At 50.1% G+C, this 15,043-nt stretch overlaps 1 protein-coding gene across 2 annotated transcripts in view; it reads right to left on the bottom strand.

Moving 5' to 3' along the window:
- Positions 1-15,043, bottom strand: part of RBM19 (RNA binding motif protein 19) — a 95,691-nt gene that overhangs the window by 67,430 nt on the left and 13,218 nt on the right. For both annotated transcript variants that reach the window (XM_044448931.1, XM_044448932.1), the window contains exons 13-21: positions 14,663-14,759; positions 14,051-14,161; positions 13,144-13,344; positions 12,142-12,259; positions 7,564-7,724; positions 7,163-7,223; positions 6,534-6,613; positions 4,929-4,984; positions 2,473-2,589 (exon numbers count right to left, since the gene is read on the bottom strand). In XM_044448931.1, the coding sequence (XP_044304866.1) occupies positions 2,473-2,589; positions 4,929-4,984; positions 6,534-6,613; positions 7,163-7,223; positions 7,564-7,724; positions 12,142-12,259; positions 13,144-13,344; positions 14,051-14,161; positions 14,663-14,759 (1,002 nt within the window). The remainder of the gene's footprint in view (positions 1-2,472; positions 2,590-4,928; positions 4,985-6,533; positions 6,614-7,162; positions 7,224-7,563; positions 7,725-12,141; positions 12,260-13,143; positions 13,345-14,050; positions 14,162-14,662; positions 14,760-15,043) is intronic.

The following is a 15,043-nucleotide window of genomic DNA, read 5'->3' as shown; positions in this document are numbered from 1 at the left end:
TTGAATAGGTAGAACGCAGAACCGGAGCTACTGACAGACCCCACGGTGTTTGCAGAGGAGATCGGCAAGTTTTCTAAAACCCAGGTGGTTAACACTGGGTGCAATCAAGTGACCCTCATCCCCTTTCAAGTAGGTCAGCTGGGGATTATGGGAAATGTAGTCCAACACATGCTGAAGGCACCAGGCTGGGGAAGGAGTCTATACTTGTTTCCTGGATTGCCAGTGTGTGCGTCTGGGGCAGGCGAAGCACCAAGTTTGCATTTTTGCTTACCGAATGGGCCGACTGGGATGCCTGGAGCAGCTTTCCCTATGGCTGAAACGGGACTGTCACAACTGGGATGTGTTGGGGCTGCCGGACTAGTTTCCTGCCTAAACACACACAGGAGCGCAGCTTTAAAGCTGCAGCACCCAAGGGTCCACCTACCGCTACAAATGAGACCAGGGCTCCTACTTCTCGACTTTGGGCACCGCCTAAAGAAATACCTTTTCTGCTGGGCTTTCCCAGCAAGGCGACTCTTGTCCCACCTGCATCACAGGGAAACGGCTTTCATGCAAATGATGTAGCTGACTACGCCTTGGTCTGGCTGAGCAATCCAGCCGCCCTGCCTCATAACAGATTGCACTTCTCTAGTTCAATCCTGTTTACTCTGACTGGCAGTGGCTGAACACCTCTTGTCTGATGCTCTCATCTGCAGCCACGGGGAGCCAAACCAGGGACATTCTCCATGTGAACAAACCAGGTCTTTGGCCTTACTTCCAACCCGCAGCCCTGCTCCAGCAGCTTCCTGGCCAGCTCCTAGAATATGACTCTGATCTCAAAGACTCCCACCATCCCCTCCCCCGCAGCTTCCTCCTAAAGACAGAAACACACACTCTAGCCCTTTTCTCTCCAGCGCGGACAAGAGGTTCTGGCAGAGCTTTCCCTTTACAATAGCTGCCTGAGGTGAGATACAATGCAGAACGGGTGGTGGAGATGCAGTTGTGCCCTCGCACGGGGGAGCCTTTGCCCTCACCTTGTCCGGGACTGAATTGGGCAGAGGTGCACATCTTGCCAACCTTTGGTCTATTGTTTAAAACACCCTCTGAAATGCCAGAACATCACACTGAAAGCTTTGCCACCAGAGACCCCCCACTCGCTCCTGGATTCTGTGTCTGTTTAGACAACACACTTCAGTTCGGAGAGCTGCTACCGTTAGAATGTTGTTCTTAGCAATGAATAAAATCAAAACAGAACGATCATGGCTTCAATACAATGATAGTCGATCTTCACATTGTCAGCCAGGAGAGAAATTCAGTAGATTTGCGGGGTGGGGGGGACCTCCCCTGAATAGCACATTTCTTTTGCTGTGATAGCTTTCAGAACTCTAAGCCCAATTTCCCCGATCTGGCAGACTCTGGATGCATTTGACATCCAGTTCCCATCCTCTGCCTCTAGCAGGGGAACTGATGATGGAAGTTCTTGCCCCAGAAACCCAGAGGGTGCCGAGTTGTGGAAGGCTGCCCAAATCTATGCTCAGGCCCTTTGTGGGCACGCCAAGGCAAGGCAGTCTGCTTCCAAGCAGGAATGAAAGAAAAACTGGGCACTTTTATTTTTTCCCTCTGCAATCTCCACATCCTCTAATTTGTATGCTTTTTTTTTTTTTTTGGTTGAAAAAGGACCATTTCCTGAACCCAAAGAAAGCAAGCAAGGAAGCCGACAAGATTGCTCTGTGCCGAACATCGACAGAAAGAAGCGCACCTGGTCCCGACAGAACCATTTCTGAGGATACGGTTAAGGCAAGAAGACAGAGTTGTTCAGCATCAGTCTGCAATGGCGTGAAACAATAGCTCCCCCCCTCCCGCCGCCACTCTGGTCTCCTCCACCCCCCACCCCCCAGGTCCTTTAACCTCCTCAGTCAGCTCTCAATGCCTAGCAAAGAGCTTGCAGGGAGAGGTCTGGCCCCAATTGTCTGCTGGGCGTTCAGCTGCTGCAAAGGCTTACAGTGCCCCCTGCAGGTCCAGGACAGAAAGCGCCTGCTGCACTTTTACCCACAAGCAAGAGGCTCCGGCAAAGCTGCTCGGAAGAGCAGAATTGTGATCCAAACATGATGGCGAGGGGGGGGATGCCGATGCAGCTGCCTGCCTGCGAGCGAGCAGGGAACAGACCCCCCGCCCCGACTCAGCGGGAGTTCCTTGGAGGAAAGCGTTCTCTTTCAAACAGCTCTGCTTTCAAAATAAGCATCCGACGCAACGGAAAAGTGCAGCCTGCCCGACGCGCCGGTGCAGTCACAGGCGTCCGCCTGGGGAAGGAAGACGCATCGGCGTGCGGCCAGCTTGGCGCGCATCACGGACCTTTTCTGATTCAACGGGAAAACCCTCCCTGAAGCTGGATGCTCCCTCCAGCATCGGAGGCATGTCGAAACCGGCCAGCGCGTCGTGCCACTGCAAGCCCGATGTGTGCTCGGTGGGGGGCGCGCGGGGCCGCCTCCTTACCTGAAAAGCTCCCTGATCTCCTTCACCGTTGCCTGGAAGGGGATGTTGCGCACGAGGATCTTGGAGCTCGACTGCCTCTTGCTGGTCTGCTTCTTGCGGCCCGAAGGCACGGCGGACCTGGGAAATCGAGAGACGCAGGTGAGCTGTGCTGTGAGGGATCACAGTGGTGAAGGCATTTTCCGGGAGAAGTACAGGTACAGGCCGAGTTGCTACTCTGCCTTCTCTGCCCTAGGGCAGCTTCTGACAATAACGGCAGAGATGAAAAGGAGCGTCGATTCCTAACCCTACCCCTACCCCGGGACTTCCTAGAGGGGACTACAAGTCCCATCAGCCTGCGGGGCTTACAGTCCCACATATCTAGAAGGGGTCAAGCTGGAGCAAGCAGATTAAAATCCAGGGAGGCTCCCTGGTTTCTGGTGTAAGTGGGCCTGCTTGAAAGTATTCTGGATGATCATCATAGAATTTTTGCCACGGGGCTGCCATGGGGGGGGGGCATATGTGGTTACAGAACCCCTGTTTCAGACAGCCATGGGGAGGAAAGGCTTTCTGCCCCACTTAGACCTTGCTCGAGCAACTGCAAAGCAAGGCAACGCAAGTGATCCGGGGGCTGGAGCAGCTTCTCTAGAAGGAGACGCTCCAACAACCGGAACTGCTCAGCTTAGAAAAAAGGCGGGTCAGGGAAGTGTTCAAAATAAAGCATCCAGCGGAGAAAGCAGAGAGGGAGAGAGTTTCTTGCCTTCCACAATACTCAAACCCAGGGTCATCCCCGCAAGCGGACTGCAGGGAGGTTTAGGACCGATCAAAGGACGGACTTCGTCACACAGCTATGGAGCTCACTCCCACGGGAAGCGGTCATGGCCAGCAATCTGGACGGCTTTTTCAAGGGGCTGGACAGACTCCTGGGGGAGGACGCTATCCAAGGCTACTAGCCTTGCCGGCCACGGCTACCTCCTTTACCAGAGGTGGCCCGCCTGCATACACCCGTTGCCGAAGAACTTGGGCGGGGGGGGCTCTTGCCCCCACCCTGCTTGAGGGATCCTGTGGGCAGCTGGTTGGACACCGTGCATATAGAAACAGAGAAACAGAGCGAGTCAGAAGGGGCCTCCCAGGCCATCTAGTCTGACCTCCGGCACCAGCCGGCTCTGCTCACGACTGGATGGACCTTTTGTCTGACCTAGTAGGGCTTTTATGTTCTTAACTTCTTCTTGAGCACGGATATGCTCCTGGATCCTTTGGTCTTCCCTCAGCCCTGAACACTGGTTTGTTCTTCAGACCACTGGGTTTTGCCATGGCTCCTTCGTCACCTGTGCCCACAACCTTGTCCTGACACTCGTTCAACCCCAAGCATTATCCTTTTATTTATGAGTTGCCCTATAGCAGACTTTCACAGGTAGGCATGTATAATAAAACCTACTAATAAAACACGGTCAAGGCTTTAAAGCACAAACACTGAAAGTAATTTTATGAGAGGTAAATATTCTAGAATCTAAAACATAGAAAGTATTATTTTAAAGTGCATCATTAAACATATCATTAAAAATAAAGAAAGCAGCAGTTAAAGATTCTTTAAATGCCTGAGAACTCAAAAACATTTTTGCCTGGTACCTAAAAGTCGGCAAATTAAGGAAAGTAAGCCAAGGATGATTCTAAATACGGAAAAGATCCAGGACTCAAGCCCATGGGACAAAAGTACACACATTTCTATATGCTAATCTGCACATGTACGCATCCATATGTTTATAGAGGACTCGATTTCCTAAGAACAATTTTATTTGTAAAAAGGGGTGTCTGGACAGAGGAGAGGAAGGCACACACACAGGTAGAAAAATTTGTGTGGGGGAACAGGAGATGAAGCACATGGGGAAAAATGACAGGTTGATCAGATATACGAGAACAGATGTGGTGCCTTGATTTCAGCAAGTGCCCATGGCAGCAGGCTGGTGAGGCAGTTGGCCCCCAAGAAATTCGGGGTTCCAGCCCAGTAGGGTGCCTGCTAACAGCACCTCTGCGCCAGCAGACCTCACTGGAACGGGCATTCCACAAGGGCACCACAGAAAGGGTTCACTAAGATCAGCCATCCACCTGCTTGCCAGTTAACAACAACAGTAGTAACAACACTGTCAGTTTTACCCTGGATACGCTCTGTCAGATCAGCATTGCTCTGGGCGAAGACACAACCTTTGGGAACACAGAAAGCTGCCATCGGTGCATCCAGCCAGTGTTGTCAACACAGGCCGGCAGCCACTCCCAGCATTTTTGGCAGGATTCCCTCCTAGGCCTATCTGGAGATGTCAGCACCAAACCAAGAACCTTCTCCATGAAGAGGTGTGCTACCACGCTGGGCTGCAAATGCTTCTGGAAAAAAATGGCTGACCCATCCCCTTTTCAGCTGCCGACAGAACTAGACAGAAGCTTGGGCAAGGCCAAAAAGAACTCGGGGCGGTCATAAAACTTACTTGACGGCTCGCTCAGAGATCTTCACTTCCAGTCGATGGTCATCCACGGAGCATCCCTGCAAAAGGAAAAGGCTGCTGAAAGGAATGCTGGGACTTAACAAACCTGACGTGGCCGCAGTGCTTGCGCAGCGGAGGACCCAGAGCTGTGCTTCGACAGAACACACCCCTTCACTTTCAAGCATTCCTCAGCCTGCGAGGCTGGCCTGGGGAACGCCAGGAGCAGTACGCCCTTCTTCTGTTGGCACTCGCATGGGCTGCACCCTGAACTGGCCACCAGCCACAGGGCCAGGATGACAGCAACTGTATCCCAGCACTGCTAAAGGATACCCAGGCTGAGCTACAATTAATTTATTTCCTGTCAGATAGAAAAGATGTGCCCTTGATGAAATGGGCACCAGAATTGTGTGCCTATTTAATATCCTATAACTTTTAGCACAACAAGTACAGACAGGATGGGCCATCTTAGGGGTAAGCTACACGCTACATGAGAGATCCAAGAGCGATTCATATAGACTAACAATCGTCTTACAATTCCCCTGACGATGCTCCTTATGGAGTCATCCAAGCACAAGGAAGAAGAGTCAAGGCTTAGGGCAAGACCAGTGCTGGTAAGGCAACTTTGGAGAGAAAACTCAAGAGGGGAGAAAATCCAAACCAGAACAGGCGAATGAGGGTTGTTTTCACATCTGGCAGCTACAGAACCATTAACCATTATGCCAAGGGCACGTAATGGCATATCCTTTAAGAAGGCATGGCTGGCGTGTGCACTGAAGACTAGCACTCCAAGCAGCAGCATTTTCTCGCAAATCCCGTGTGTGCCATTACCTTCATAATGCACCTGGTTTTGCATGCCTGCACATCCTATTCACAAGTTATGTTTCTAGGAGGACACTTAGAAATAGGGTAATCATGAATACCTAAATTAAATTAATAAATAAAATAGTGTGGTAATAGGCCACCACATCCCTTTAGTAATAGTATAAAGATAAGTTAATCAGGTTCAACCTAAAAAAATATTTGAAGAGGCCCTATGAATACATGAAAGCAAAAAAAGATGTGCATTTGTTTTGTAAACGATCCAGAAAGCTTTGACTATTGAGCAACAGAGCAATGCAATTGTTCAATAAAACATTGTGTCTATAAATCAATGGAAAAAGGTGGGACATAAATGAAGTAAGATCTATCACTTCCTTGAATCAATAAATCTTAGAATGAGATCAGAGAACAGTATTTGGAAGAAGCCGATGGGCTGGGAATTGCAGAAGTGCTGCAAGAGTTCGGAAGACGGGACAGTTAACCGGGCTGATTGAAGATGCCGATTTTTAATGAGCAATCCTAGCTTGAAATGTGAATAAACTGGTAGCAAATGAATCACAGGTATTTAGTACGATGTCTCAGCCCAGGTCATGCTATTTTGTTCATGACCCCTGACTAGCAGCGGTTCTGGGAAATAAAAGGAACTTTTCTGCCACCTGCCACCTGATCTTCCTAAGCCAGAGACGCCAGGGACCGAAGCTGGGACCACCTGCAAGCAAAGTGGCGCCTCCATCACAGAGCTGTGCTCCTTCCCTCCAAGGGAAGCAGAGCAAAGACTTTTGCAATTACCTGCAGCTGCTTGAGGGCCTTTTGAGCATGCTCTGGCTTCCTGTATTCCACAAATCCGAACCCCATCGAGAGAAGCGTGCCTGGAAAAGAAAAGGCTGGAGTTGAGGGAGCCTCCTGGAAAGAAGGCATTAGAAAAATGCCCCCAGGAGGCTGCCTTGTTTCAGGAGACACTTCTCAGGAGCCCAATACTGTCCACTGCCATGGGTGCCGTTTTGAACTGGGTCTGCAGCAGTTTCTCAGCTTCCTACTGGTGCACACAGGGCCAAACTGGGTCAGGAGCCCTGGCCTACCCCATGGTCATGGGAAGCTGTCTTATCTCAGGCAGTGCTATCACTGAGCCAGGCCAGCCTCACCAGCTGCAGGGAAGCCCAACGTGGCAGCAGAGAATTTGGCTCCATTGCTCGTTAGCCAACCTTTTCAACCAGGGATGCCAAAGAGCCAAACTGGGGACTTTCCACATGTCAAGCATTCTTCCCCCGACTTATGCTCCCTCTCCTTACAGGGATGCATTTGGGGCACCATTAAGGGAAGGGATAATGTGTGTGTCTTTGCGGACTTCAGCCATGCAGAATCAAGGCCCAACCCCTCTACTTCTAAAAATGCAACTGAAGATTGATTAGAGAAAGTACCGGCTTTGTCTTTCTTCTTGGAAACAGTGCAACTCTTCACCATTCCAACTTTGGAAAAAACCTGGAAAGGAAAAGAGCAACAAGTAAGTCAGTTTCATTCTACAGGGCGGCAATGAAGGCTATTGAGATTATGTTGAGGACTAGCCCCTTTTGCAGGGCATGAAAAGGCAGTGAAGATTTCAGGACACAGAAGGTATGAGGTTGGAAATGAGCTGTGCTTATACAAGGCATAAGGGACACATGAGCCCACCTGGTCCAGTACAATCAATGTTCTGGCGGAAACTTCTCAAGACTCACCTTTCATCTGAGGTAATGGAGTCACAGATAGGAAGCCCACCTGGGAAAAGCAGACTAGACTACTGCATCGCTTTCTACATGGGGCTGCCTTTACAGAAATCTACCTCTCTTAGAGTTTCCTCTGTGGTGGCAAAGTTGAGGTTCTTTATGAAGAGTGTACACCCTGGAAGACTTTCTTCTTCATCATCATCATCTTCATCGTCTTTTTCATCTTCCATTTTGATTTTCTCTGGTTCTGCTTTAACTTCCTCATTTTCACAAGCACCTATGAAACGAGCAAGCACGAAGTGATCATCCAACAGCAATGAATTCCCCCAGATTTGGCTTTGATTAAAAAAATGGCAGGGGCATTAAGACAAACTTTAAAAGGGCATGCAAAGAGAATGTTGCATATATTAATATACTGGAGATTACAATGGACAGTTAACCGATGTTTGCTTGGTTCAGCAAAGGATTTGTTCTGTTGTTTTTTCCCCTTCCTCCTAGTGTAAGTTAAAGAGTAATGAAACTCTACTTACAAAGTTTGTAACCATCAAGCTTATAATACTGAAGAAGTCACATGTTACTTTTCAGTAACTGTTGCCATTTACTTTAAAAAGCATCTCCTGAGAAGTAAGCCCTGTGTGTTTGTCCGAACAATGATCCTGCTTATCATTCTCTATTTTTATTGTATTTATTTCAGTTTTATACTGCCCAATAGCCGAGGCTCTCTGGGTGGTTAATGAAAGTTAAAATTAAACAAATGTTAAAAAGATGCACATGTTAAAAAAATTAAAACCAAATAAAACACATCAACAGCTATTGCGATTGCTATGATTCAGCATAGAAGCAGGACAATCATGCAGAATAAAATGGACTACATAGGAACCAGGTTAAAAGTTAAACTATTAAAATGCTGGGAAAATAAAAAGGTGGTCGCCTGGCACCAAACAGAACACTAAGCAGGTGCCAGACACGCCTCTTCAGGGCCTCATGCCAGAGCTGGGGTGCCCCAACCAAAAAGCCCCCCCCCCCCCCCCATGGCCACCTGCCCCACGTCCTTTGGCAGGGCCTCCCAAAGACAACCTCAGGTCCTGGGCAGGTACACATGCGGACACTGCTAAGTGATATCACATGCTGGAATATTTAGCAAGTTCAGTATAAGATTAAATAGACTGTTAATGGCACTTTTTAACTGCTGTCACTTTTTCTCTGCCACCCTGGACAACCCTCTTCCTACCCATGCACGAGGGTAAGATGAAAGCAACCATGGCCTCCGTCTTTCACGGGAGGTTCAGAGACTGGCTGCAAGGGGCAGGGTCTTTCTGGTGTGGTCCCCACCATTGTGAAATACTCTCTCCAGGAAGGCCCATCTGATGCCAACAGCGTCAACTTTTGGGTGCTAGGTTAAGACTTTGCAGGCATTCTGTGCCACAGGATGGGCCTATTTCTGCCATTCAATCAGGTCTTCGTATTGTATTCATAATTTTTAGCCGTTCCCATTGTTTCCCAGTTTAAATCTATACTGGAAAATGCCTTGAGCCTTATTCTGCAAAAAGAATCAAAACACGTTGAATATCACCATTACCCGCAGCAGAGTTGTGGGTGCAGAGTTAGGGAGAGACAGGGGTGGGGGTGGGGGCTAAGCAGGAGCAAAAGCAGCTTTTTTGTCTTCTGTTCCCAGCTCCACAAAGCCTTCCCTCCCCACAGCCCGCCAGACAAATAAAAAGTATCAGGTTTTCCAATTAATCTACAAGGGCCCCATCTTAACAGCCCTTTAATGCACTAATGAAAAACCCCTGAACACCACTGATAATGTTATCCCTTCTAACATCAGTGGGACAAGGGCAGCTTTCTCTTCGCCTTGCTTAGGGAAGGAAATGCGCCACTTCTCTCTGCATGCTGTCCTCCCCACCTGAGCCACGGCTACAGCTGATTAAATCATCAAGGAAGGAGCCAGAGAACACAGAACTCTCTTTTCTCCTGTCTTGATCCACTAAACTTATTTCCTGGGTTGCATATTCGCCTCCAAACTGCAGAACTACAAGGGGTAGCAAATGTGCCGCTGGTCACAGAATACGGCCTTACAAGAGTATGAACTTGCCATTTCTCCGAGAAACCAATTTCTCGTCCTCGCTGTTGCAACGGTCTCCTTGAAAGTGGATCAGCGATGCCTGCTTGCAGAACTGGCCAAAGCCCGCAGCAGGCAGTAAATGGGATTTCAAGGCACCTTCCGCTGCCTTCCCCATAGTGAAGCCGAAGGAAGAGGACATGTGAAAAACAGCATCCCCCCAAAACACTGGGGCAAATTTGCACTTGGCAGAGGCTGCAGAAGTTGGCTTCTCGTGGCTCTGATCTCTTTTAGGAAACGCACTGTGATGTTCTGCTCTGCACACAGAGACTATGGTCAAACTCTGCAATGGAGGAATCTAAGAATAAGGGATGGGACGGAGCTTCGCACATGTTTCGCGAGCAGGAGGCTTCCTGATTCCATCCACGGCACCTCCACTTTAATGCAGGCCCCAGCTGGAGGCGATGGGGAACCCCCTGACCTAGACTGCAGAGCATGACAGTGTTTCTCCCGTGAGGCCAGGAGGAGCATTCGCACCTTCCTGCAAGAGTTTGCAATTTCTGGGGTCAGAGTTTTAAGAGAGTTTTGTGGGCGCTCTCACAAAATGGCTACCACGGGGACGAGGCTTGCCCATTCATCAAACAGCGGCAGCGGTGGGCAGGGCCAGCCACACTCATTTCCCAGAAGCCAAATGGGTGAGACAAAGAGGAAAGAAGGGGAAGTACGAGGCTGAGGTGGGCCCCGAGTCCCTCAACACAAGTCTACTCTTTGGGGCCTGCATAGAGTCGGAGCTGCAGTGCAGCCCTTCAGCTTTGCTGGCCCGTTTTGCTCTGGTCTGAATGGAAGTTAATGTATTTACTGCAAAGCCAAGGGGGCAGGGGGTCTGCCAGGAGACCCCAAGCATCAGCTGGCCCTACTTTCCCCACGCCTGCATTCAAAGCACAGCCAGGTATGCACACAACATGCCATCAAGGCAAGTATTCCCAGAAAGAAAGCAAGTCATCCTTAGGTAACTTGAGGAAGCAAGCCATGCCGTATCCCTAGACCCAGGATTTGCCCCACCAGGACATCCCAACATGGCAGAGCCACCCAACGTTTGGACAGCTACTGGCTCCATTCTCAGCCCGCATGGCCAGAAAGGAAAAGCCTGGATCAACAGACATAGAACTCCTTGCCCCATGGACTTAGTCTGGAAGACAGTTCCTGAGTTTTCCACCACTGAGCCTCAAGTTTGCTTTTGCCCCTTCGGAAACTTCTTTCCCTGGCAGCCCAAATGACCTTTCATGGTATCCATTTGGCCCTGAACACATTCTGAAACTATGCTCTGTTAATCTTCCACAGCCACAGAAAGAGCGCGTGTGTCCCAAAGTCAGAGAGAAAGAAGGGGTTGGTTGCAGGGCCAAACGAAGCAAAATTTGTTTATCGTGGGCCTTTTCTGGCAGCACAGTGGAAGGCAGGGAATGGGCCAACACGGGCAGCCACGAGAACCGTTGCCGATTCTCAGGAAAAGAAACCCGATTAGAGCAATGGGAAAGGAGGGGCGGGGGGGGGGAGAGGAAAGGAATCCCTCCCCCTCTCAATCTGCAGTTTGCACAATAAAAAGAGCCAGCCTCACGCTGCTCTTTTGTAATCAGGCGGAGGAATTTGCAGTCGCTTCCCCCCGGGCGGCAGAAACCCTTATCGTCCACAAGCAGATTTCTCAGCGCTCTGGCGCTTAAAGCCCTTTATCTCGAGGTGAAGGTCCTGGGTGTGTGGGAAAAGAGAGAAAGTGCTCACAGAGACCAGGCTGGGGAAAGAATCGTGGGTTTGGTCTGCTCCTTCTTTCTCCTACTTCCTTCAGGACACGCAAACAAATTTTTTAGATGATGTTTAAAAAACCCAAGGTGAGAAACAAAACAAAGACGGTCTTGCCATTATGGGAAAAAGAGGGAGGGCTGGATTTATGGCTCACAAACACGCAGCCTGCCCTCTGCAGATCCATTCACCTTTCTCCTCACTTGTCCTTACCCTGGCAGTGGAACCTGTGTGCGAGTCTGGATGGGGACTCAAAGGCCTGAATGTTGCTCAACACAAAAGCAATAAAGAAATCCTCTGCTCACAAAACACCTGTGGATCAACCGGGACACTTTTCACCCTGACACTCTTTCTTTCTGCATGCAGGTATCTGGTTGTCTGCCTGCTTCTGATCAGCAAGATCTGGTCACCTAGGATCTCAGCAGAGACTCCTCGACCTGGTTCATACGTGACAAGCCCCAGTGTGGTAGAATATGGATTGTTACTGAGTCGTGGGTTTGTCTGTTGCTCTGTGAACCCAGCCTTCCTAAGCACAAACAGCCCACCGTTCACAACCCAGAAAGCAAACCTCAAGTCCACTTCATGGTTCAACCACGGGTGGGTAGCACAGCTGGGTTTGCACAACCCAGAACCAGCAATAACCCACACTCCAATGGCATTCTGGCTTGCCATGCTGTGTGAATCCATTCTTCTTGAAGATTGCAGTGCTCTGGAAGGGAAGGCCTGCTGGACCAGGCTTGGTCACGAGAACCCTCGAAAACACCTGCTCAGACACAGTTATAAGAAGTAGGATTCCACGCACACACGCGCGCACTGAGCTTCAATCACAGAGGTATACCTGTTGGCGCCTGTGCTTCGCCTTCCTCTTTGCTTCCCGCAATCTTAAGCTCCGTCTTCGCAGGGCTAGAGAAGACGCCCATTGGTGCCCATTCAAGGTACAGAGGGATATGTCGAAACTGAGACAGAGAGAGGAAGAGAAAAAACCCTGCATGTCAGCACAATACCAGGACCGAGGTATCTGAAGGACCACCTTCCGCAGTGGCAATGGACCTGGGGTTTAAGATTGGCTGGAAAGGCTGTTTGTAGTGCTCTCAGCCCATGTGGCTACTGAAACATGGCTCATGGGCTAATGAAAACGATTGGTTCCCCTCCGTGGGGGCAGTACAGATCTGCAAATCTTCCCAGGGAAGATTTCTCTGCCCTCGATGCTCTTGGTGCTCAGGCAGTGACAAAAGAAAAATTTGTGGGCACTTTAGGAGTTCAGGTGCTTTATCTTTTTCAGCTGTTTTAGCATGTCTGCAATTTTTAGAGTCATGACTAACGCTATTTATGATGCTGAGCTATTTTTGAGGAGTTGGGAACTGCCCTGTGCTCCAGGTGAGGAAGGGCAGGAATTTAAGTCAACAAAGAAGCTTGAAATTAAGAGCAGAAAATACAACAAGGGGATCGTTAACTGTTGGGAAGTTTAAGTGAACAGAACATGTAGCTTTGACACCTCAACATCCAAATGGGAAAGCGATGTAGAGAGTGATGAACTAGGACTGAGGAGGCCAAGGTTCAAATCCCTGTTCCACCGTGAAGTTTCTTCAGGGCCCTGGGTTGCTTGCAATCTCACCTACCTTACAGGGTTGTTATGAGGATAGAATGCGACGAGGAGACCCATGCCCAGGCCAGCTGCAAGCTCTCTGCAGGCACCACGCTGCGCGATGCCCCGGCGAGATCGCAGATCTTTGGGAGAAAGTGTTCTGCAAGGGCAAACCGCTTCTGGGGGCCTACCTGAAGATCTCGGGGTGTTTTCTGAGCCCAGAACTGCTTTGCAACTGCCATCTCTCCCTCTTACCTTCGAGTAGGCCAGCTTGGTGAATGCTCGCTTTGCTTCTGTGGGTTCCAGGAACTCCACAATGGCCGTCACGCCTCCCTCGGGGAGCAGCACCCGGCCAAGGCTGCCGTAGGGCCGGAAGACCTCCTCCACCTCCGTCCCCGTCGTGCCTGCAGGCAGGTTCTTGACCAGAATCACGGTTTTACTCCGCTCGCCAGCAGCCTGGCAGAAGGAGGGGACAGAGGGCCTTGGTTCACGTGCTGCTGTGCTGCTTTCCAAAACCGAGGTTTCCCCCATGGTGACTTAGGCTTCATGTCGTTAGAAGCACTTAAAGGGGGGCAGGAGCCCTACTGCAGTCCTACCATAAGTGTGGGGGTCACAGGCTTGAATGCGCCTAGGTTTTCAGCATACATTTAGGGCTGCTTTGCGTGGTGACTGCCTGGGAGAGGGCCACATTGTCCTCCATCCCATCTGGTTCAGGCATCCAGGGCTAGCCGAGGGTTAAACAGCCCTGAGCTACCCCTGTGAGAAGCCCTGCCGTCCAGAGTCAGGTGAGTGGGAGGAGCTGGGCGAAAACAGTAATTCTGTGTTTGAGGGTAGGACAGATTCGTCCCTGGTCCTGAGGGTCACACACTGAATACCGGTGAAATCCATTTACCAGGGGAATGACTCAGCCAGCACATTGCAGGGTGGCGTAGCCCCCTTTCCTCCCCCACACAAGGTCCCCCTCAAAATTCTGCAGGTTGGAAGACCCCTGCATTAAGTCCAGTGAATGCGGCGCACATGGAAAGCATCTCTGTGTCGACCTGGAATTGGGAAATGTCATTCTGTGCTATTCGATCTCCCTCTGCGGCTGCTCTGGCACCAGAGGGGAAAGCAGCGATGGCACGGGACCAGCGAGAAGGGCGCCAAGGCGCTCAGCACTTACCTGGCTGAAGGAATCCAGGCTCACGCCGTTATCTAGCAGGAACTGGCGGACCTTTTGAACGAGCTCCGTTTCGCCCAGAGCCACCCTCACGGCCACACTGCCCTTGCCCTCCTGCCAAAAGAGAACCAGCCGTCATGATGCCAGGCCTGGGCCCTGCCTCTGTGCCTCTGCCCATGTTCCAAGAGCAACTCTGGAGGCTCTACTTGCTGGCCCACCTGTTAGACTGGCAGGCATGAAAGACGGGCCCTTCGCTGTGAAGGCCCCACATTCGTGGATCACCTTCAAGCCATCACCATGCGGACCCAGCTGTGCACGAAGGCCCTTCAAAAGGGCCTGGAAGCCTGCTCGATTTGAATTGCTTTCTCTCAGAAGAACAGGATTTTTTTTTATTTCTGCCTGCAGGTCTTCAAAGCAGCTTGCAAAGCAAATGTGCAAGACTATCCCAAGAAAAACAGTATTAAAAAGCTGAATTTAAGACACCCTAAGAACATCAAGCAGCAGAGCATCATGATACAAACAAGCTGACAAGAAAAAGCAAAAGGAAACCTTAAAATATTATTTTAACTCAAAGTTGAAAGGAAGAACATGTTAAAATTCGAAAACAAAACTCACGTGATCCAGCACTTGGCTCTTGGTGGTGTTGTATTTCTGTGCAATAGCGTCGGCCACAGCATTTGCTCCCATGAAGAGCGTGTTCCAGTTGTGAGAACTAAATCGTTGAAGGTGGAAGGCAGGAGAATAAAACAGGGGCCGTCTATCAGGTGCATCATAGTAATATGAACTGCAGATCCCTCCTCCTCTTGCCCTGTTCAGGCCTCACTTTAGCGTGCAGTGACCTTAGAAGATGTATAAAACTGCTTACCAGGTCACCTATGGTGACCAGAGATCCCATGCAGGTGACTAGTGGGTTGGTGGTGAAGGGCTCTCACTCCAGCGCTTTTTTGCACATCTACTTGGTTCTTGCTGCAGAAGAACAGTTTGACTTCCACCACA

The sequence above is a fragment of the Varanus komodoensis genome, unplaced genomic scaffold (assembly GCF_004798865.1).
Source record: "Varanus komodoensis strain SLA01 unplaced genomic scaffold, ASM479886v1 scaffold56, whole genome shotgun sequence".
In the NCBI taxonomy this organism is placed as follows: domain Eukaryota; kingdom Metazoa; phylum Chordata; class Lepidosauria; order Squamata; family Varanidae; genus Varanus; species Varanus komodoensis.
The sequence above is the reverse complement of the archived record's forward strand: the minus strand, read 5'-3'. Positions and strand labels throughout refer to the sequence as shown.